Source organism: Trachypithecus francoisi, unplaced genomic scaffold (genome assembly GCF_009764315.1).
Source record: "Trachypithecus francoisi isolate TF-2019V2 unplaced genomic scaffold, Tfra_2.0 Lachesis_group13, whole genome shotgun sequence".
NCBI lineage: Eukaryota > Metazoa > Chordata > Mammalia > Primates > Cercopithecidae > Trachypithecus > Trachypithecus francoisi.
The window spans coordinates 82,726,237-82,749,100 of record NW_022681458.1 but is presented as its reverse complement, the minus strand read 5'-3'; the positions used below and the strand labels follow the sequence as shown (position 1 = coordinate 82,749,100).

Genomic DNA, 22,864 nt, shown 5'->3' with positions numbered 1-22,864 from the left:
GCCCATCTTGTTGTGTGGGAATTCTGTCTCACCAGATTCATACTCTGGCAGCCAAGTTTGTGCAAAAACTCCTGTCAGAGCTAGGAACTTATGCAGAAACTGGTTAGGTGTTTAGAGTTCTCCCCTAGGAGTGATAACCAGAGCACGGTGCCCTCCTTCCAGGGATTAATGGTATTTCTTTTCTTTCTTTCTTTTCTTTTTTTTTTTTGAGACAGAGTCTCGCTGTGTTGCCCAGGATGGAACGCTGTGGTGCAGTCTCGGCTCACTGCAACCTCTGCCTCCCGGGTTCAAGCAATTCTCCTGTCTCAGCCTTCCAAGTAGCTGGGACTACAGGTGCATGCTACCACGCCCGGCTACTTTTTGTATTTTTAGTAGAGATGGAATTTCATCATGTTGGCCAGGCTGGTCTGGAACTCCTGACCTCAAGTGATATGCCTGCCTTGGCCTGCCAAAGTGCTGGGATTACAGGCATGAACCACCATGCCTGGCCAAGTGCATGGTATTTCTGCTGAACAGATATCAATCTTCATGAGGAAGCCTTCAATATCACCAGGATGTGTCAATTTTTTTTTTTACTTAAAAATTATTTGGAATATGATTGAAAGGACAGAGACAGGCAACAAATGTTGATTAAGTACCTGCTGTCTGTCAGGCACTGTTCTGGAAAAAAAAGAGTCCTGGAATAAAGGAATTTGGGATACATGGATCAAATTAAAATAGTGTTAGTCCTGTTAAGAATGCCCATGTAACCTTGGTATCACCTTGAAGCAGCTGGCCAGACCAGGCTCTGACTCCCAGTCCAGATAGCAGGGGTGAAAGGGCCATCTCTCTTCATACTCTGCTGTTTCCTGATTTTCAACTGGCTGCTTGCACAAGGACATTGCCTTAAAGTGCCGACAGTCCTTCACTTCCCAGCTACCAAGTGGATGCCTTCCTCGCATGGCAACACAGCCACCACTGTAGCCTAAAAGCAGAAAACAAGCACTTTTAATACCAGACAACTGAAACGTTTTGTGCTCAGAAGACTGCTCTTTAGAGTGTTGAATAATTGACATCTCATAATTAAGCACCCAGACAGGAACAATCAAGATGAAAACGAATGTCTTATTGACCTGATTATGTCATTTCTCTTCATCTCTGGAGAAAATAATGCAAGATGGGAAAGAGAGAAAAGAGAGTGTGAAGGCTGAAATTTGGACCTTGTCTGCTTTGTGCTCAGATGGCAAATGATGAAGAATTAGGAGCTATTCCTACCTGGAACCAAAATATCCCCCGTATTTCAATATTATACTTCGAAATCTCACTGTGAAAAATCAGCAATGAAAAGTGCATAGTGCTCATCCTCTAACAACTGGATTCAACAGGGGAAAATATGTGAATAACAGATTCAAGGTCAACCATAAAGTATACAACAGAAAACCAAACTGTAAACCTTGGAAGAATGAAGAGAATGAGATGAATTCTTTAAATGAGGTAAAGATCTGGGGGCAGGGACAAGGCTGACATCAGAGAAAAGGAAGAGAGAAACAGAATTAGAGAGAGAGAGGCTTTTGTATGAAAAGCGAAGTACAGAGATTTTCCCTCCCACCTTCATAGTATATGTGAGATATTGGGAAATGTGATATACTAGTTATGGACAAAACTCCACTTTTTTCTTTGTGTATGCTTGAACATTTTAGAAGGTAAAATGTGTTTTTCCACAGAAGCAATGTATAAATTAAGATTCTTAAGTTTGTCAGCAAAATCTATACAACTCATATGACAGCAAAAAAAAAAAAAAAAAAAATACACTTCAAATTTCAGTGAAGAATAGTAGAAAGCAATTCTATTCCAAAAATAGAATTAAAATGAGTAAGAATGAGCTTGTTTTTTCTTGAATCCTGGGTGATCATTTAATTAACTAAATTCACGTTCATCAACAACAATAAAAAATTGTACATCTGCAATGTGCTCAGCTAGGTTGTATATTAGCTGCTTGGAAGAAAAGGATGAAGCAAAGCAAACCAAAAACCAATTCTTAGTTTAGTGTGAGATACAGACACATAAACAAGCAATTGTAATAAATATAATGTGTAAAGTGCCATAGTAAAAGGTGTGTTCAAAGTTCTGGAGGAGACATCAGAAGGGGTGATGGAGCCTCACCAGAGATGTCAGTAAAACATTTGCAGGAAGTGACATTTGAGCTGAATTTTGAAGGATGAAAAGGAGACATGAGTTTTCAAGGCATGCTTGAAAAAAGAGAGTGATTATAGACAAAGCATCTGAAGACTTGCGATGATTCTGTACCTGAAGACTCTTTAAAAAATGTCGTCACTTGCTACTTGATATTTATCTTGCTTAATTTCCCTTCAGAAGTAATGGCTTCAATGTTTTCAGATACTGAGTAACTGGCATTGTGCCTGTCATCTATGTTCTGATTGTTTTATGCTCATGGAAAGACAAAAGAGAGGGAAAACGAAGAGTGCAAGTGAGAAGAAAGAAGACAAAGGACGACATAGAGCATCTCTTTAGGAATGGAATCATTTGCTAAAGAATGAGTGTATGAGTGTTTGTGTCTTCAACAGTCCTGGCTGCACAAGTGTGTTATAGGCACCAGCATCACCATGGCAAGGCGGTTCTGATCTGGAAGAACTCCCTGGGCCTGTGTGATTAATCAGAGAGCCTCAAAGGTAAAAATGGCCAGTGGTAAAAGAGGAAACACGCTATGTCTCATATAGAAGAAAAGGAAGTCAAGGAAGAGTTGGTGCATCCAAAATCCATCAGATGGCTCTACTGGCCGAGAACAGCTAGCTGGTGTTATAGATGCAAGGTTGTGGGCAGGCAAGGGGGAGAGATTATAGTATGTAACTGCCCCTGCCATTAGTGGAGCTTTGAAGGCCTGTTGAGTAACTTCAGAATGTAGCTCACAGTCCAGCTGGATCATGAACAATAGAGGAGATACTGCATGCTCTGTGCAATAAACCCGAACCGGAGAAATCCATGTGGAAGCCCCGGATACAATATATTTGTGGAGCTGCTCTAGTTGAAAGAGGAGGGAACACACACATTCCTGCTCCATTCCCCCATCCTTTGAGGGGCCCCAGTGGAACCTCCAGAAACTGCACAGCACAGGTAGTGGAAAGAACTTCGGACCTGGAGCGTGAAGTTTGGGGTTCTAGTCCCAGCACAAATCTTCAGTAACTGGAAACTTGAGGATGTGAATTAATCACAATAGGCCTTGTCTAAAATATGTGAATAATAATTCCTTTTCTTCTCGTGGGTTTTCATGAAGATCAAATGAAATAATGAATTGAAAAGCACTCTATAAAATATGAAAAGCTAAATATACCCCTGCAATGCTGCTATCATGCTTATGGCCATTTTCATTACAAAAACTAGGATTTTGTGGCATGAGTTCTGCCTGTATGTTCAAAGAATTTTTCAAAAGTTTGAATCAGCAAGTTTGAAATGTAATATACTTTTTTGTTGGTCTTGCATTTTGTCTCACTTTCCCACATCAGACAATGATTAAATAGCTTTGGTTTTAGATGCTATAAGATATTCGACTCATCTTCATTAGTGAAGAAGGAGATGTTTGTGAACCACTATGAAGATGAAAAGTGCTGCAGGAGTGGTATTGGTATTCTAAAGTGGTTAACTTAATGGAACATTTGACCCAAATTTTAGAGTCTCAGCCCCAAAGAAGCAGTAAAGTGGTATAATAAAGGGAGACCAGGCTAAGGGAGAGATAAACTAAATTTATAAGCCTATATTGTGGGGATGCTTGCAAAGCCAAATAATAAGGGTAAGGGTGTGGGAAAGAGCAGAGGCGAATTTTCTTTCAGAGAAATTGTTCTTAAATTTGATAACTCACTTCCCACTGGGGAAGAAAAATGATTATTCTCAGTGGTGAATCTCACATTTTGATAGATTCTCCTTACCTGCCATACCCTCACCCCACTCACTCTCTCCTGCAAACATGAATGGGGAGACTTTCTGTCAATTAAGAAATTCTAATTCACCAAGTTATCTAACTATGCAAAATTAAGTGAGCTGGGAAAACCTCCACTGTCCACCTCTCTGCTCAAATACCTAAAAACAAACCCATTGACCAAACCTTTTTGTGCTGGCTTTTCAGTGCCTCTAGGCAATTATTTCACTTGAGTCTGCCTACTTATTTTCCAGTTCCCTGCAACAACCCTTTACATCCTCATCTCTCAAGTCCTCTACCCTCTCACCTTCCCTCTCTCTCCTTCTCTCCTCTAACAGAGGAAAGTGAAGCTCTTTGAGTAGGCTAGGCAAGTTTCCTACAATGCTGTGTATCTGCCAGGCACTGTGCTAGGCAATTTATATGGTCTTTTCCCTGTTTAACTTCAGAAACTCTTTGAGACAGGCATTAGTGCCTGATTGTGCAGATGGAAAAATTAGGGCACAGAGGCTTAGTAACTTGCCAAAGGCCACAAATGTAGTGGGCTTGCTCCAGGATTTGAAACCAGATTTATTTGGGTCTACTGTGAGACAGTATCAAGGTACAGAGTGAGTGGGTGGGCGTTCGATAAGCAGTTGAATAAATGAATGAATGAGTTCCCCTAAAATTATGCTCCTGTTCCATGGAGCTCTCTCACATTCCCCTGATCCTGTTTCTCTCCTGTGTGTGGCCACAGCATTTCCTTGAAGATCTACTGTCACATTTTTACTTTGCATGACAGTTACTTACATGATTATGAGGAGATATGTCAATGTTCTAACGGCTTCTCAGAAATTAGACTGGGTTTATCCTTATTTATGTGGTGGTTCGTTTCAGAGCTCTGATGAGCCTTAAAATGGATTGGCCTACTGACAGGACAGGCTTCTTACTACTCCTCACTATGTGCAGGGCACTTTCAAGAAAATAAACCTGACTTGCTCTATTGGGATCTTATTTTCCTTGTCACTTGCAGATTTCCACGGGCTCAGAACAATCGGGGTAAACATGCCCCGGAGTCATCCCACAGGAATGGAACATGCCAGGGGTATCTAGGTCTAGAAACAAAACATTTTTCACAGAGCCTGAGTTATGGATGGCTGCAAAGGACTGATCGAAAGTGTTTATTTTTCTCAATACAGACAACTATGAGCCTCTAATATAACTTGGAAAAGTGTTTTTGAACGTCTTAACAAATATAGACTCACCTATTTTCTTTCGCCATAGAGCAACCTCCACTTATATTGAATCTTGAATTTAGGTACAAATTACATTTTAGTTTCTAAGCATTAGCTTCTCCTTGATTGAGAAGCTAATTTATCATCTTTCCATTTAATCAGTGGCAATAATTAGTATGGATGAAAACCATTTTTCCTGTTTCAGCTGAATATTTCATTTCTCTTGAAATACCAACTGTCATAGAGAGCCTTTGTTGTCGCTTTTTACTAAAAATAACAGGACTTTCTGGTGTTTTAAGAATGGGAAATTTGGCATGAAAGAAAGGAAATATAGTTAAAATATAGGTTAATTAACTTTGTAGTCCTGAATTCAAATTGCAAGTATGAATCTGAGCTCAAAAAGTGTTTAATCTTACACGCACATGCCCACAAACACACACTTCCTAGATCTGTCCACTGAAATGGCCTAGAAACAATAACAAACCACAAACAACGAGAACCCAGAAGCCCAGTCTGTGATGCTGAAATAATATCATTTCCCATCGAAAGAAACCAGGGTTCCTTGATGCAATGGATGCTTCTAGGTCTGCAGCAGAAATTTATATCTTGTCATACCAGATAGCACGGACACTATCAAAGACTACTAGGATCACATCAGAAGGATTCAGAAGATATTCCTTGAAGAGATTCCCATCACAAAGATGGGGCAATTTGAGCATTAAAAAGGATAATTCCAACGGACTAAAACATATCAACTATGTTTAAAACCCTTACTTCAAGGTAATGCTAAAAAAAGAAAAACACCTCTAATGGGTCATGGATGAAGGATGCTAATGAAGAAATAATTATTTTGAAAGCTAGTAAAGGGAAAGAACTAAGCACTTGTTCTGTGTTTCCTATAAAAATTGTACCATGGGGTAACAAAAAATTGATTGAAAGGAATTACCTCTTTATAGGACTATCCCAGTTATAAATGAAGAAACCCCTAATGAGTCAATGGATCTAAGAATTGACCATCAAAGGCTGCTACTATCACAAAAAGAGAAAAAAATTGGACATTATGTGCCTCCAGACAGAGCACGCAACTACCTATGAAATGATCTTTCAAAAAAAAAAAATCTGATTTTGATCAATCCTTTCATTCTTTTTAAAAATAAAAATGCCGGCCGGGCGCGGTGGCTCAAGCCTGTAATCCCAGCACTTTGGGAGGCCGAGATGGGCGGATCACGAGGTCAGGAGATCGAGACCATCCTGGCTAACATGGTGAAACCCCGTCTCTACTAAAAATACAAAAAACTAGCTGGGCGAGGTGGCGGGCGCCTGTAGTCCCAGCTACTTGGGAGGCTGAGGCAGGAGAATGGCGTGAACCTGGGAGGCGGAGCTTGCAGTGAACCAAGATTGCGCCACTGCACTCCAGCCTGGGCGACAGAGCGAGACTCCGCCTCAAAAAATAAAATAAAATAAAATAAAATAAAATAAAATAAAATAAAAATGCCTATTTTATGAAAAAGAAAATAGAGTAACACATTAAACAATGTGATGTGAATACAATCAACAAAGCCCAGACCGCAGGAAAATTTATAAGACAAAGCACATTTGCATTAGCAAATAAATGCAGGGGTGGAAATTGGGGAGGGGCGGGAAACACAGAGATGAAAACAGACTTTAGGAGATCTATCAACCAATTACAAAGCGTGAACCTTCTTTGGATCTTGATTCAAACTAGCTGTAAAATACATTACATAATATTTATGAGCCATTTAGAAATTTGAGCATTAACTGAAGATTTATAATGATAGGCAATTATAGTTAATTACTTTAAGGGGTGATAATTGTATTATTATGTCTTTTAAAAAGAAGTCTCCATTTTTTGGAAATAATACTGAAATATTTATAGATGAAACAATACGATGTTGAGGATTTGCTATGAAAAAATATGGGAAAGGGGTGAGGGTACAGATGGAAGAAGATTGGTCATGAATTGATAATTTCTGATGCTTGGTGGTTCTACTACTGGTAGATACCATCTGGTGGTAATACCATTTGGCGAACATAATACTAAGTTGAAAAAAAAATGGCGGAAAGGTGATTCCCTTCTGATTTGCTTTTATGCAAATGAAATGAGTGACAGGAATGATAGGAAGGATGAGAGAGACTTTGGGGGTTCTGATGTGTTCATGCAAGTTTGTCAGTTGTAGCAAATATACACTGTGGTGTGGGATGTGGGGTGGGTGAATATTTTGCTGGTATGACATAAAGACAGAGTCCTGGCTGAGTTTACAAAAAGCTGTAGGCTTCCTGTTCAGTGGTCAATTCATGTAGTTAGTCTTTGCTGGATTAAGATTCTGACGTGGGGACGAAGCTAATGTATTATTTTGTGACAGGCAGGAAAGAAAAGGTGATTTAGGTAGTGTTTCTGCAAGTTGCAATTTAAAAGAAAAAGGGAAACACAGAAGCTTTTATATTGCTATTTTCTTCAAAAAGATTTACATTTTCATCTTATTCAGAGACAATTTACTCAGTGTCAATCAGCTTGAGCAGCCAAACTGAACATCATGGCATTATTTTTGCTTTAGGGAAAAGAGAAAAAGAGTAGTGCCACTCAAATAAATTACAGCAGAAACTTATGAATGGCAAGAAGCTCTGCTTCAATTCCAGATTTCCGACATCTAAATATGCCCCCAAGAAACTTAATATTAAAAACCAAAGATTTTCTCTACTCAAAATGTATTAATTTATTTTGACAAGTATAGACATTCCTAACAAAATTCCTAAGTGTATAGAAATGATACCTAAACTTTTTTTTTTTTTTTTTGCAGTATAGTGTGACATGGAAGTTTATTACTCTCTTTATTTTAATAATATTCATAGATTTGTAGAACAAGGTCTTTCTGTTGAGTGAATTATGTTACTTGTTTGGAGCTATGGAAAGTCACCAGTTTCCATACAAATTTCCTAAACTGATGTTTATATACAAAAAACTAATTTGTCTTCATTTCACTTTGCATGCATCTTTCAAAAGTATAATTTAAAAAAATTAATAACAGAAAGTTTTAGGTTGACAGCAAAATTGAGTGCAAAATGCAGAGAGCTCCCCTCTAACACCACTGCCCTCCAATCTCCTTCACTATAGACATCCCACACCACAGTGGTACATTTATTACCACTGATGAACCTACACGGACACATCACAACCACCCAAAGTCCCTCTCATCCCTTGCGCCATCTCTGTCACTGATTTCACTAGTATAAAAGCAACTCTATCATCTATCATCTATCTATCTCACCTATGTCTGAATATATTGCTGCTATTATTTTAAACATACTATTATTTGTTGGATCAATTAAGAATAAGAAAAATAGAAGTTTTTATTTTACCGTCATTTATTCTCTGATGCTCCTTCTTTCTTTACATAGATCTGAGCTTCTATATCATTTTCCTTCTCTCTGAAGAATTTCTTTGAATATTTCTTGCAAGGTAGGTGTACTAGCAACAAATTTCCCGAATTTTTGTTTGTCTGATAAAAATCAGATAAAATCTGATAAAAATTCTCCTTCATTTTTAAAGGATAATTTCACAGAGTATAGAATCCTAAGTTGCAGGGTTTTTTTCTCTTAACACTTTAAATATTTCATGCTACCTTCTTCTTGCTTCGATGATTTCTGAAGAGCAGTCAGATATAATTCTTATCTTTGCTCCTCCAGAGGTAAGGTGTTTTTTCCCCTCTGGCTTCTTTCAAGATTTTGTCTTTATTTTTCATTTTCTGAAGTTCGAATACATGTCTACGTGTGTCTGCGTGTGGTTTTTCGTGCGTTTATCTTGGTTGATGTTCTCAGAGTTTCCTGGATCTGCGGTTTGGTGTCTGATATTAACTTGGGGGAAATTCTCAGTTATTATTGCTTCAAATATTGCTTCTTTTCCTTTATTTCTTTCTTTTCCTTCTGATATTCCCATTACACAGTTTGTAGTTGTCCCACAGTTCTGGAATATTCTGTTCTGTTTCAGTCTTTTTCCTCTTTGTTTTTCAGTTTCAGAAGTTTGTATTATCACATACTCAAACTCAGAGATTCTTTTCTCTTGTGTGTCCAGTCTACTATAAACTCATCAAAAGCATTCTTCATTTCTGTGATGGTGTTTTGATCTGTAGCATTTCTTTTTGTTTTGTTTTGTTTTGTTTTGTTTTCTTAGACTCTCCACCTCTCTGCTTACAGGATCCAGTTGTTCTTGCATGTTGTCTACTTTTCCCATTGAAGCCCTTAGCATATTAATCATATTTTTAAAAAATTGCTTGTCTGGTAATTTCAACATCCCTGTCATAGCTGACTGGCTCTGATGCTTGTTCAGTCTCTTCAAACTGTGTTTCTTGCCTTTTAGTATGTCTTGTAATATTTTTGTTGAAAAGTGGATGTAATATACTGGATAAAAGAAACTGCAGTAAACAGGCCTTTGCGACGGAATGGTAAGGTGTGAGAGGAGGGGAAGTGTTCAACAATTTTACCATTAGGTTTCAGCCTTTTGGTGAGCCTGTGTTCCTGGACTGCGCCCTTGACCAGCGAATGCTTCTCAGTTATTTTTCCCTGCTTGGTGGGACAGGATGGCTAGAGAGCTGGAGCGGGGTATTTCCTATCCATCACATGAAAGGATAGAGCTGGCTGGAGTTGTAGATTTCCCTTCCTCCAGATGAGTCAGGCTCTGATAAAACTCCAGCAGCAGTCTCATAAAATAGCCTCTCCTGAGGTGGGGCCTTGTTAGGAACGGAATGCTTTGCTATATTTCAAAATGGTTCCTTTTCCTCTCCCTCTGCTGGAAGCATTAGGGAATTTTTTCTCTGATATTTCACTGTGATAACCTGATAGATTACCTAGAACTAGAACTCACAAAAGTGTGGGGGTCCCTATGACTGGGTCACCCGGGAGAACCCTCAGAGTTGTCTGCGCTGAGCCTCCAGCAATTTTATCAATGACAGTTCAGATGTTCCTCTGCCAGCACTGGTTCCTCTGGAGGTTTCTGCTGATGGGTTTCTGATCCAGGAAATTGTGATTCTCTGTATCTTTGTATTTTTCCAGTTTTGGGCGGCAGTGGTTTGCCTTGTGATGGGTCTAAGAAGAGTTGTTGATTTTTCAGTTTGTTCAGCTCTTTACTCATTAGGATGGTGTAACTTCTAAACTTAAGTATTCAAAAGTACAGGGTTTTAAACATGTATTTAACAGAGGGAAAGTAAACTGACTTTCTTTGATCTCTCTCTTTTTTCTTTCTTCTAATCTCAGGAGGTCTAAAGGAATTTTTAAAAAAACGTTTAACACTAGCTCATAAGTGTTGGGGAAATGTGTGTGTAGGCCACAGTCATACCTTCCTTTAAAGCTCTGTGGTTTCCCAGGGTGCTCACATTGGTAACTGGTCCAGCACAGAATAGGTCCTGCATCTTAGAATGTATGGGTGAGGAACTCTAATAGGTTAGCAATGTCATTGTCTGTAGCTTTAGGTAAAATCCTGCAAATTATTTCTCTGCAATAAGAAAGGCTAATATTTATTAATTATTTACAATGCAGTAGCAACTATGTAATATTTCTTTTAATCCTCACAACAATCCTGTAAGGTAGATACTATTACTGTCCTTATTTTAAAGAAGAGGAAACTGAGATATGGAGAGATTAAGTAATTTCTCTGAGATCATAATGCTGGAATTTGAACTTTGGTCCAACTCAGTAGTGGGTAGGTACTCTTTATGCATATGTTATCCTGCAGTGCAGTCTCTTATATCTATTTATATCACCTTACTTAACACCCTCAATGAAGAACACTTCTGATCTTAATATTTTTTGATCCAAAACCTCTAGTGGCTTCCTATACCTAGAGAAGAAGTGAAAACTCTTTAGCTTGTAATATTAGGCTGTGGTTTCAATATCCTACTCTGGCCTTATCTTTTACAACTCTTTTGCATATATCTTAATCTCTAAATACACAGTGCTCCTAAAATTTCTCAGCGTTGCCTCATATATTTGCTTCTGCTGAGAAAATTCTTTTTACTTCTTTAACCACTAAATCCTACTATATTTCAGACATTTTCAATCCCAGGTGAAAGGCCACTTCCTCTTGAACTTTATGGTAACTTCAATAAATCTTCCCTTCATTTAACTATTAGAATACTTTATTTTATACTTCTTACAGCACTCACCACATATTTTCCTGTTGCCATGGTTTGAATGTAATATATCCCTCCAAAATTCATATGTGATAGTATTAAGAAGCAGGGCCTTCTGGGAAGTAATAAAGTCATGAGTGCTCCATCCTCATGAAAGGGATTAATGCTTTTATAAAAGAGGCTGAGGGGGTGTTCTACTCTCGTTTTGCTCTTTTTCCCTTCTACCATGTGAGGGTGCTGCAAGAAGGCCTTCAGCAGACACTGAATCTGCTAGCACCTTAATCTTGGACTTCCCAGCCTCTAGAACTGTGAGAAATACATTTTTGTTATTTATAAATTACCCAATGTGTGATATTTTGTTATAGCAGCAGGAATGACTAAGACTGTATATACGAGTTATTTGTTGTATTTGCTATCACCACTCCTAGATTACAGCAACATGAAGGCATGCACATTAGGTAATTTTTAAATGTCCCTTGTCATACAAATGCCCTATAAAAGCTCATTAAATGAATGGCTTTAATTATGCAATAGGGTTATAGAAAGAAAAAATTTTTAAAAAAACACAGAGGGAGACATCTCAAAGATTGAGCAGTACCCTGAATACATGTGTTTATCTCTTCTCTGTCCTAAAATCTCATGTGTTAAAATAAATGGTGCTATGAGAAATAAACAGCAGATTACGTACCCTGAAAGATTCTTTCAGTCAAACTAGTTGAAATGCTAGATAAAACATTTTGAAAACATCTTTATAAATGTATGGCTGAGTTGGCATAAAATAAACAAATCTATAGAGCTTGCAAATGAAGTAAAAGTATGAACCATGGTAGCCAAACTACCTTCCTAGTGGGATTTACCCTAAAGGTTTCTTTCTAATTCTGGAGACCTTGAGCATCTGCTTTGATAGTTGTATGGAGATTTTGAGGGAGAGGAGATGAAGCTTAACAGATATACAAAATGAAAAGTCTAATAGAAGAAATTTGCATAAAATAGAATCCCAAATGGTCACTTTTGGTAAGCGTACATGAGAACATACTCACTCAGCTGTTTGTAAGGAAACTTGTCTCTGTCAATCTTGGCAGTGAATAATAAGAAAAGAAATAACTTTCTAAAGAATTTATAACCACAACTCAAACTTCATGCAGGTTAGTCATCGAACTCATGCTACCTATGTGTTCAAGAAAACCTCAGTCAGAGCTTATAAAGTGGTCCTTAGTTGGTAGTGCCTCAAACTGAGTGATGGAAACAAATGCTAATTTTCACTGGAGGAGCCCAACTTCAACTAGGGGTTAGAGAACTCCCATAAATAAAGTACACAGAAAAGTCAGCAGTTCCAGGCAAAACCCACAAAGTGAAAGAAATGAGATCCAGAAACAGACCCATAAAACTTCAGGTATGAGATTGCTAGAAACCAAATACAAAATAACTTGGATATATTTAAGGAAATAAAAGAGAATCTTTAAAATATGAGTAGGAAACAAGTGACTACAAAGAGCCACAAACCAAATTAAAACAGAAATAGGCTTTCTAGAAATGAAATAAATATAGTTAGCATATGAATACATCTAAACAAATATTCGCTGCAAAGATAGCAACAACAAAATCATGGCTAACAGAAATGAAATAGTTCAGAATTTTCAAAACTAAGCAGCAACAGCAAATTATAATCCTTTTAAAGATGAGAGCAAAGATGGTATTGCTGATTTTGTTAAGAAGGCATGTTGAATAGCTAGTGTAACATATAAAAACATAGATTTAGATAATACAATTTCCAGATAAGTAAAGGGGAAAGAATGAAATGAGAAAAGAAGAAAAAGACAAATTCAAAAGATGGCAAGAAAGAAGAGAAAACATGACTAAAAAGTGCAGGATAAATGGAAAGGACATAATAAAATGGAAGAAATGAATCCAATTCTATACATAATCACAAAAAATATAAGTAAACCAAACTCTCCAGTTAAGGACAACAAATGTGTGAATAAGGTTTTAAAAATTTAGTTATATGCTGTTTATAAGTGATACATCAACTCTAAGAACACAAAAATATTCAAAGTTAGAAAAAATAAAAAAGTACTAGGCCAATACTAATTTTTAAAAAGTTACTGTAGCTACATTCATGGACAAATTAACTCTATGGAGAAAATAATTTTGAGAGAACAAGAGGATCACTCAGGATACTATACCAATTTTGACACCACAGGTAGGATATCACAATTCTAAACTTGTACGTTGCTAATAAAACAGCCTAAAAAGTATGTAATATAAAAACTCGACAGAACTACAGGGAGAAGTTTATACATCCACCATTGTAATGGGAGATATTTAACACTCTCAGCAATTGATTGATCACGTGGGCAAAAAATATTCAGGCTATAGATGATTTGAACAACACATTTAACATAATCTGTTGACAGATATGAAGCATTTCATGTAGGAAAAGCAGAATATGCAACCTTTTCAAGTACATATGGGATATATAAAAAAAATGATCACATGCAAGGCCATAATACCAACTTTGTATTTGAAAGGAGAGGCACCAAACAAACAGTATTTCTTGACCACAGCGCAATTAAATTAGGTATTGACAACAAAAGGAACTAGCAACACCTGTATTTTAGGAAATTAAAAAAGTCTTCTAAATAATTTATGGGTTGAAATCATATTCATATTGGAAATTAGAATGTATTCTAAATTGAAACATTATAAAACTCTACTAAATCTTGTGGGATACAACTCAAGCAGCACTTGGAAGGAAGTAGGAAGCCTCAATAGTCTTATAAGCATTACAGAAATTCAATTTGTGGTTTTTAAATCTCCTATATAAAATATGAGCCATATTCTAATAAACGTTTATTGTATAAATGTTTACTGTTTTTATTTGTTGCACAGCTATTCAAGCATTCTCTCTTCAAATACTGCCTCTCTCCATTCATTCTAACCTTTCCTTTTATCATTCCAATTACTCAGCCTCTCCTCCATGTTTGTTAATATTTTTAAAACATTTTCTACCTCTGTGTCTCTTCCCTCCTCTTCAGGGAGGGAAGAGCCTGGGACGCCTAAGCCATTTCCTCTAGATACAAACTTGGTAACTCTTTGCTGTTGTCTCTGGCATTGCCCTGATGGAGATCCAGGCAAGCAATAACTCACTCTGAAATATAGGGGCTGTTGGGTCTAGGCTGTCGACCTCAGCTTAATACAAGAGCCTGAAGCTTGTTCCACAGAGACAGGTTCTAGTGTAGGCTGTGGCAGAAGCCATCAGTTTCTCTGGTACTGACCAACCTGGCACAGTTTCATGCCTTGGGATTCAGAGCCGAACACCTGAGGATGAACTAGTAGAGCTGGAATCCTGGTTAAGGTACCCCAGGCAGTGACTGTGAACTGACTGGATGTACCCATATGTGCCCATCCACTGTACTTTGAAGTTTAACTGACCATTCTGAACTGAGCAAGCACCTGAGATTCTTAGATAATGGGGTGGGGGGTGGGGTGCAGGTGGGGAGAAAGACTTTAGGAGGGAGAAACTGGACTTGCTGCTAATAAAGGCAGTGGTGGTCTTGAGCGATAAATTTATACCTTTAATATGTTAAATGACTCATATGGATTATACTTTTAAAAACGACCATCGGGCCAGGCAATTTGGCTCATGTCTATAAACCCAGCACTTTGGGAGGCAAAGGTGGGCAGATTGCTTGAGCCCAAGAGTTCAATACCAGTCTGTCTCTACAGAAAATACAAAAATTAGCTGGGTGTGGTGGCTCATGCCTGTGGTCCCAGCTACTGGGGAGGCTGAGGTGGGAGGATCACTTGAGCCCGGGAGGTCAAGGCTGCAGTGAGCTGAGATTGCACCACTGCAGTTTAGGCTGGGTGACAGAGCAAGACCTTGTCTCAAAACAAACAAACAAATAAGTAAATAAATAAATAAATAAAAACAAAGATCAGCCATATGTCACCCCCTGTTAACCTGTGCTGATCCTTGTAGTTCATTTAGGCATTAAGAAAACATTAAGAAAGAATCAAAGGAGGTGGACCAAGGGGTAGAAGGAATTTGGAGTAGATGGGCGGAGCAAGATGGCCGAATAGGAACAGCTCCAGTCTCCAACTCCCAGCACGAGCGACACAGAAGTCCGGTGATTTCTGCATTTTCAACTGAGGTACTGGGGTCATCTCACTAGGGAGTGCCGGACAATCGGTGCTGGTCAGCTACCGCAGCCTGACCAGAGAGAGCTGAAGCAGGGCGAGGCATCGCCTCACCTGGGAAGCGCAAGGGGGAAGGGAATCCCTTTTCCTAGCCAGGGGAACTGAGACACACAACACCTGGAAAATCGGGTAACTCCCACCCCAATACTGCTCTTTAAGCAGACGGGCACACCAGGAGATTATATTCCACACCTGGCCAGGAAGGTCCCACGGCCACGGAGCCTCCCTCATTGCTAGCACAGCACTCTGCGATCTAACTGCAAGGCAGCAGCGAGGCTGGGGGAGGGGCGCCCACCATTGCTGAGGCTTAAGTAGGTAAACAAAGCCGCTGGAAAGCTCGAACTGGGTGGAGCTCACAGCAGCTCAAGGAAACCTGCCTGTCTCTGTAGACTCCACCTCTGGGGACAGGGCACAGCTAAACAACAACAACAAAAAAGCAGCAGAAACCTCTGCAGACTCAAACGACTCTGTCTGACAGCTTTGAAGAGAGCAGTGGATCTCCCCACATGGAGGTTGAGATCTGAGAAGGGACAGACTGCCTGCTCAAGTGGGTCCCTGACCCCTGAGTAGCCTAACTGGGAGACATCCCCCACTAGGGGCAGTCTGACACCCCACACCTCACAGGGTGGAGTACACCCCTGAGAGGAAGCTTCCAAAGGAAGAATCAGACAGGTACACTCGCTGTTCAGCAATATTCTATCTTCTGCAACCTCTGCTGCTGATACCCAGGCAAACAGGGTCTGGAGTGGACCTCAAGCAATCTCCAACAGACTTGCAGCTGACAGTCCTGACTGTTAGAAGGAAAACTATCAAACAGGAAGGACACCTATACCAAAACCCCATCAGTACGTCACCATCATCAAAGACCAGAGGCAGATAAAACCACAAAGATGGGGAAAAAGCAGTACAGAAAAGCTGGAAATTCAAAAAATAAGAGCGCATCTCCCCCTGCAAAGGAGCGCAGCTTATTGCCAGCAATGGATCGAAGCTGGTCAGAGAATGATTTTGACGAGATGAGAGAAGAAGGCTTCAGTCCATCAAACTTCTCAGAGCTAAAGGAGGAATTACGTACCCAGCACAAAGAAACTAAAAATCTTGAAAAAAGAGTGGAAGAATTGACAGCTAGAATAATTAATGCAGAGAAGGTCATAAACGAAATGACAGAGATGAAAACCATGACATGAGAAATATGTGACAAATGCACAAGCTTCAGTAACTGACTCGATCAACTAGAAGAAAGAGTATCAGCGACTGAGGATCAAATGAATGAAATGAAGCAAGAAGAGAAACCAAAAGAAAAAAGAAGAAAAAGAAATGAACAAAGCCTGCAAGAAGTATGGGATTACGTAAAAACACCAAATCTATGTCTGATTGGGGTGCCTGAAAGTGAGGGGGAAAATGGAACCAAGTTGGAAAACACTCTTCAGGATATCATCCAGGAGAACTTCCCCAACCTAGTAGGGCAGGCCAACATTCAAATTCAGGAAATACAGAGGACGCCACAAAGATACTCCTCCAGAAGAGCAACTCCAAGACACCTAATTGCCAGATTCACCAAAGTTGAAATGAAGGAAAAAATCTTAAGGGCAGCCAGAGAGAAAGGTCGGGTTACCCACAAAGGGAAGCCCATCAGACTAACAGCAGACTTCTCGGCAGAAACTCTACAAGCCAGAAGAGAGTGGGGGCCAATATTCAACGTTCTTAAAGAAAAGAATTTTCAACCCAGAATTTCATATCCAGCCAAACTAAGTTTCATCAGCGAAGGAGAAATAAAATCCTTTAGAGATAAGCAAATGCTTAGAGATTTTGTCACCACCAGGCCTGCCTTACAAGAGACCCTGAAGGAAGCCCTAAACATGGAAAGGAACAACTGGTACCAGCCATTGCAAAAACATGCCAAAATGTAAAGACCATTGAGGCTAGGAAGAAACTGCATCAACTAACGAGCAAAATAACCAGTTAATATCATAATGGCAGGATCAAGTTCACACATAACAATATTAACCTTAAATGTAAATGGACTAAATGCTCCAATTAAAAGACACAGACTGGCAAACTGGATAAAGAGTCAAGACCCATCAGTCTGCTGTATTCAGGAGACCCATCTCACATGCAGAGACATACATAGGCTCAAAATAAAGGGATGCAGGAAGATCTACCAAGCAAATGGAGAACAAAAAAAAGCAGGGGTTGCAATCCTAGTCTCTGATAAAACAGACTTTAAACCATCAAAGATCAAAAGAGACAAAGAAGGCCATTACATAATGGTAAAGGGATCAATTCAACAGGAAGAGCTAACTCTCCTAAATATATATGCACCCAATACAGGAGCACCCAGATTCATAAAGCGAGTCCTTAGAGACTTACAAAGAGACGTAGACTCCCATACAATAATAATGGGAGACTTCAACACTCCACTGTCAACATTAGACAGATCAACGAGACAGAAAGTTAACAAGGATATCCAGGAATTGAACTCATCTCTGCACCAAGTGGACCTAATAGACGTCTATAGAACTCTCCACCCCAAATCAACAGAATATACATTCTTCTCAGCACCACATTGCACTTATTCCAAAATTGACCACATAATTGGAAGTAAAGCACTCCTCAGCAAATGTCAAAGAACAGAAATTATAACAAACTGTCTCTCAGACCACAGTGCAATCAAACTAGAACTCAGGACTAAGAAACTCAATCCAAACCGCTCAACTACATGGAAACTGAACAACCTGCTCCTGAATGACTACTGGGTACATAACGAAATGAAGGCAGAAATAAAGATGTTCTTTGAAACCAATGAGAACAAAGATACAACATACCAGAATCTCTGGGACACATTTAAAGCAGTGTGTAGAGGGAAATTTATAGCACTAAATGCCCACAAGAGAAAGCTGGAATGATCTAAAATTGACACTCTAACATCACAATTAAAAGAACTAGAGAGGCAAGAGCAAACACATTCAAAAGCTAGCAGAAGGCAAGAAATAACTAAGATCAGAGCAGAACTGAAGGAGATAGAGACACAAAAAACCCTCCAAAAAATCAATGAATCCAGGAGTTGGTTTTTTGAAAAGATCAACAAAATTGACAGACCACTAGCAAGACTAATAAAGAAGAAAAGAGAGAAGAATCAAATAGACACAATAAAAAATGATAAAGGGGATATCACCACCGACCCCACAGAAATACAAACCACCATCAGAGAATACTATAAACACCTCTACGCAAATCAACTAGAAAATCTAGAAGAAATGGATAATTTCCTGGACACTTACACTCTTCCAAGAGTAAACCAGAAAGAAGTTGAATTCCTAAATAGACCAATAGCAGGCTGTGAAATTGAGGTAATATTTAATAGCCTACCAACCAAAAAAAGTCCAGGACCAGATGGATTCACAGCTGAATTCTACCAGAGGTACAAGAAGGAGCTGGTACCATTCCTTCTGAAACTATTCCAATCAATAGGAAAAGAGGGAATCCTCCCTAACTCATTTTATGAGGCCAACATCATCCTGATACCAAAGCCTGGCAGAGACACAACAAAAAAAGAGAATTTTAGACCATATCCCTGATGAACATCGACGCAAAAATCCTCAATAAAATACTGGCAAACCGGATTCAGTAGCACATCAAAAAGCTTATCCACCATGATCAAGTGGGCTTCATCCCTGGGATGCAATGCTGGTTCAACATTTGCAAATCAATAAACGTAATCCAGCATATAAACAGAACCAAAGACAAGAACCACATGATTATCTCAATAGATGCAGAAAAGGCTTTTGACAAAATTCAACAGCTCTTCATGCTAAAAACGCTCAATAAATTCGGTATTGATGGAACGTACCTCAAAATAATAAGAGCTATTTATGACAAACCCACAGCCAATATAATACTGAATGGGCAAAAACTGGAAAAATTCCCTTTGAAATCTGGCACAAGACAGGGATGCCCTCTCTCACCACTCCTATTCAACATAGTGTTGGAACTTCTGGCTAGGGCAATCAGGCAAGAGAAAGAAATAAAGGGTATTCAGTTAGAAAAAGAAGAAGTCAAATTGTCCCTGTTTGCAGATGACATGATTGCATATTTAGAAAACCCCATTGTCTCAGCCCAAAGTCTCCTTAAGCTGATAAGCAACTTCAGCAAAGTCTCAGGATACAAAATTAATGTGCAAAAATCACAAGCATTCTTATACACCAGTAACAGACAAACAGAGAGCCAAATCAGGAATGAACTTCCATTCACAATTGCTTCAAAGAGAATAAAATACCTAGGAATCCAACTTACAAGGGATGTCAAGGACCTCTTCAAGGAGAACTACAAACCACTGCTCAGTGAAATAAAAGAGGACACAAACAAATGGAAGAACATACCATGCTCATGGATAGGAAGACTCAATATCGTGAAAATGGCCATACTGCTCAAGGTTATTTATAGATTCAATGCCATCCCCATCAAGCTACCAATGAGTTTCTTCACAGAATTGGAAAAAACTGCTTTAAAGTTCATATGGAACCAAAAAAGAGCCCGCATTGCCAAGACAATCCTAAGTCAAAAGGACAAAGCTGGAGGCATCACGCTACCTGACTTCAAACTATACTACAAGGCTACAGTAACCAAAACAGCATGGTACTGGTACCAAAACAGAGATATAGACCAATGGAACAGAACAGAGTCCTCAGAAATAATACCACACATCTACAGCCATCTGATCTTTGACAAACCTGAGAGAAACAAGAAATGGGGAAAGGATTCCTATTTAATAAATGGTGCTGGGAAAATTGGCTAGCCATAAGTAGAAAGCTGAAACTGGATCCTTTCCTTACTCCTTATATGAAAATTAATTCAAGATGAATTAGAGACTTAAATCTTAGACCTAATACCATAAAAACCCTAGAAGAAAACCTAGGTAGTACCATTCAGGAAATAGGCATGGGCAAGGACTTCATGTCTAAAACACCAAAAGCAATGGCAACAAAAGCCAAAATTGACAAATGGGATCTCATTAAACTAAAGAGCTTCTGCACAGCAAAAGAAACTACCATCAGAGTGAACAGGCAACCTACAGAATGGGAGAAAATTTTTGCAATCTACTCATCTGACAAAGGGCTGATATCCAGAACCTACAAAGAACTCAGACAAATTTACAAGAAAAAAACAAACAACCCCATCAAAAGGTGGGCAAAGGATATGAACAGACATTTCTCAAAAGAGGACATTCATACAGCCAACAGACACATGAAAAAATGCTCATCATCACTGGCCATCAGAGAGATGCAAATCAAAACCACAATGAGATACCATCTCACACCAGTTAGAATGGCAATCATTAAGAAGTCAGGAAACAACAGGTGCTGGAGAGGATGTGGAGAAATAGGAACACTTTTACACTGTTGTTGGGATTGTAAACTAGTTCAACCATTATGGAAAACAGTATGGCAATTCCTCAAGGATCTAGAACTAGATGTACCATATGACCCAGCCATCCCACTACTGGGTATATACCCAAAGGATTATAAATCATGCTCCTATAAAGACACAGGCACACGTATGTTTATTGCGGCACTATTCACAATAGCAAAGACTTGGAATCAACTCAAATGTCCATCTGTGACAGACTGGATTAAGAAAATGTGGCACATATACACCATGGAATACTATGCAGCCATAAAAAAGGATGAGTTTGCATCCTTTGTAGGGACATGGATGCAGCTGGAAACCATCATTCTTAGCAAACTATCACAAGAAGAGAAAACCAAACACCGCATGTTCTCACTCATAGGTGGGAACTGAACAATGAGATCACTTGGACTCAGGAAGGGGAACATCACACACTGGGGCCTATCATGGGGAGGCGGGACGCAGGAGGGATTGCATCAGGAGTTATACCTGATATAAATGACGAGTTGATGGGTGTTGACGAGTTGATGGGTGCAGCACATCAACATGGCACAAGTATACATATGTAACATACCTGCACGTTATGCACATGTATCCTAGAACTTAAAGTATAATAATAATAATAATAATAAAAAGAAGGAATTTGGAGTAAAGAAAACAGGAGCCAGAAGTGAGGGAGGGTTGGCGATGCAGCTCACTCTACTCACTGGGCTGGTGTGCGTTCCAATGTGTGTACTGCACTGGCTCGGGTTTCCGCCCTGCTGGCTTCCAAGTGTATTCTCCTGTATCATTTTGGTCTTGAAGAGCTATCCAAAAATAACTGTCCTTCATTTTTACCACACTACTGATCAAACTGGTAATAAAAGCCTGTTCAAACCTTAAAAGGGGAAAAAGGAAGTGGTTATATTAAGTTTCTGGGCAATAAAAAAAGTCATTAAAGCATAATGAAGTGCACAGAATGGCCGCAGAGTAAGCATTTCTCATTAATTCTTTAGAACATGGAGCAGGAAAACACCCAAAGACCCTGAACATTACTAATAAATGCCGAATGCCAGTGCAATTCCCAGAAATACATGAGTGAGGAGAATCTGACTCTTGCATATGGGGCTTAATTCTTGCATGGAATAGAGTCCAGCTCCAATTTCAAAGCATAGGTAGTAAAGTTCATATGGCCAGCAATGCATTTCTTGGAGTACGATGTGGCCTATTTTGTAATTAGGCCACACACCACACAAACCATGCCACAATATGCATGGGGTAAGGTTTGGCAGGAGGGAGGAGGAAAGATATTATGCTTTTCTGAATGAGCATTTACTAATACAGAGTTCACATGCACCCACCTACCATACTTGCCTGGGGAGAAAGAAACAGAAATTAAAGTAGCAATTTTATGTCTCCCAAATCAGTGTGTTCATAGGCACAGGTAGGTCTCAGCTTATTCAAATGTGTTTACATCTGCGTGTTCACTGAAGAAAAATGTGAAAGCCCAGGAACTAATCTAAGGCTCTACATCCACTAATGTACTTCCCAAACAGCTGAATGAATTACTGTTTAGTGATTGGTGGCAGTGCCCCCTTTCCAGTATGAATGCGTCAAAAGCAGAATCTAGAAAACTTGCATACATGCTTCCACATGCACACCTACCAAGAAAATCATGACTATTAAAACTTAACTAGCATTGAACTTTTCAGCTAAGTTGAAACTATCTTGAGAAAGCTATTTTTAGAACATATAAAGTTAGAAGAAACACACTTGAAACAGTGGTGACTTCCGGACAGACCTGCTGAGTCAGTGGGAAAGGAAAGGCTGAAGCCAAACCTAAGGAGAAAGCAAATTAGACCTTTTTATTCGATTTTGGTGGTTTTTTTCATTACTGTGCATCCTTAACTTGCTAAGGGAAGCAAAAGCAATGGGGTCATTTATGAATAGAGGAGTCTCAAAGGAAATAGGAGATAAAAAGAAAGAAGAATAAAAAGAAGTAAATATTTTAAGTGCCTTAC

The 22,864-nt window shown here is 39.1% G+C and overlaps 1 protein-coding gene across 5 annotated transcripts in view; it reads right to left on the bottom strand.

Moving 5' to 3' along the window:
- Positions 1-22,864, bottom strand: part of PLA2R1 (phospholipase A2 receptor 1) — a 140,524-nt gene that overhangs the window by 60,457 nt on the left and 57,203 nt on the right. For all 5 annotated transcript variants that reach the window (XM_033231336.1, XM_033231338.1, XM_033231335.1 and 2 more), the window contains exons 11-12: positions 21,572-21,741; positions 762-964 (exon numbers count right to left, since the gene is read on the bottom strand). In XM_033231336.1, the coding sequence (XP_033087227.1) occupies positions 762-964; positions 21,572-21,741 (373 nt within the window). The remainder of the gene's footprint in view (positions 1-761; positions 965-21,571; positions 21,742-22,864) is intronic.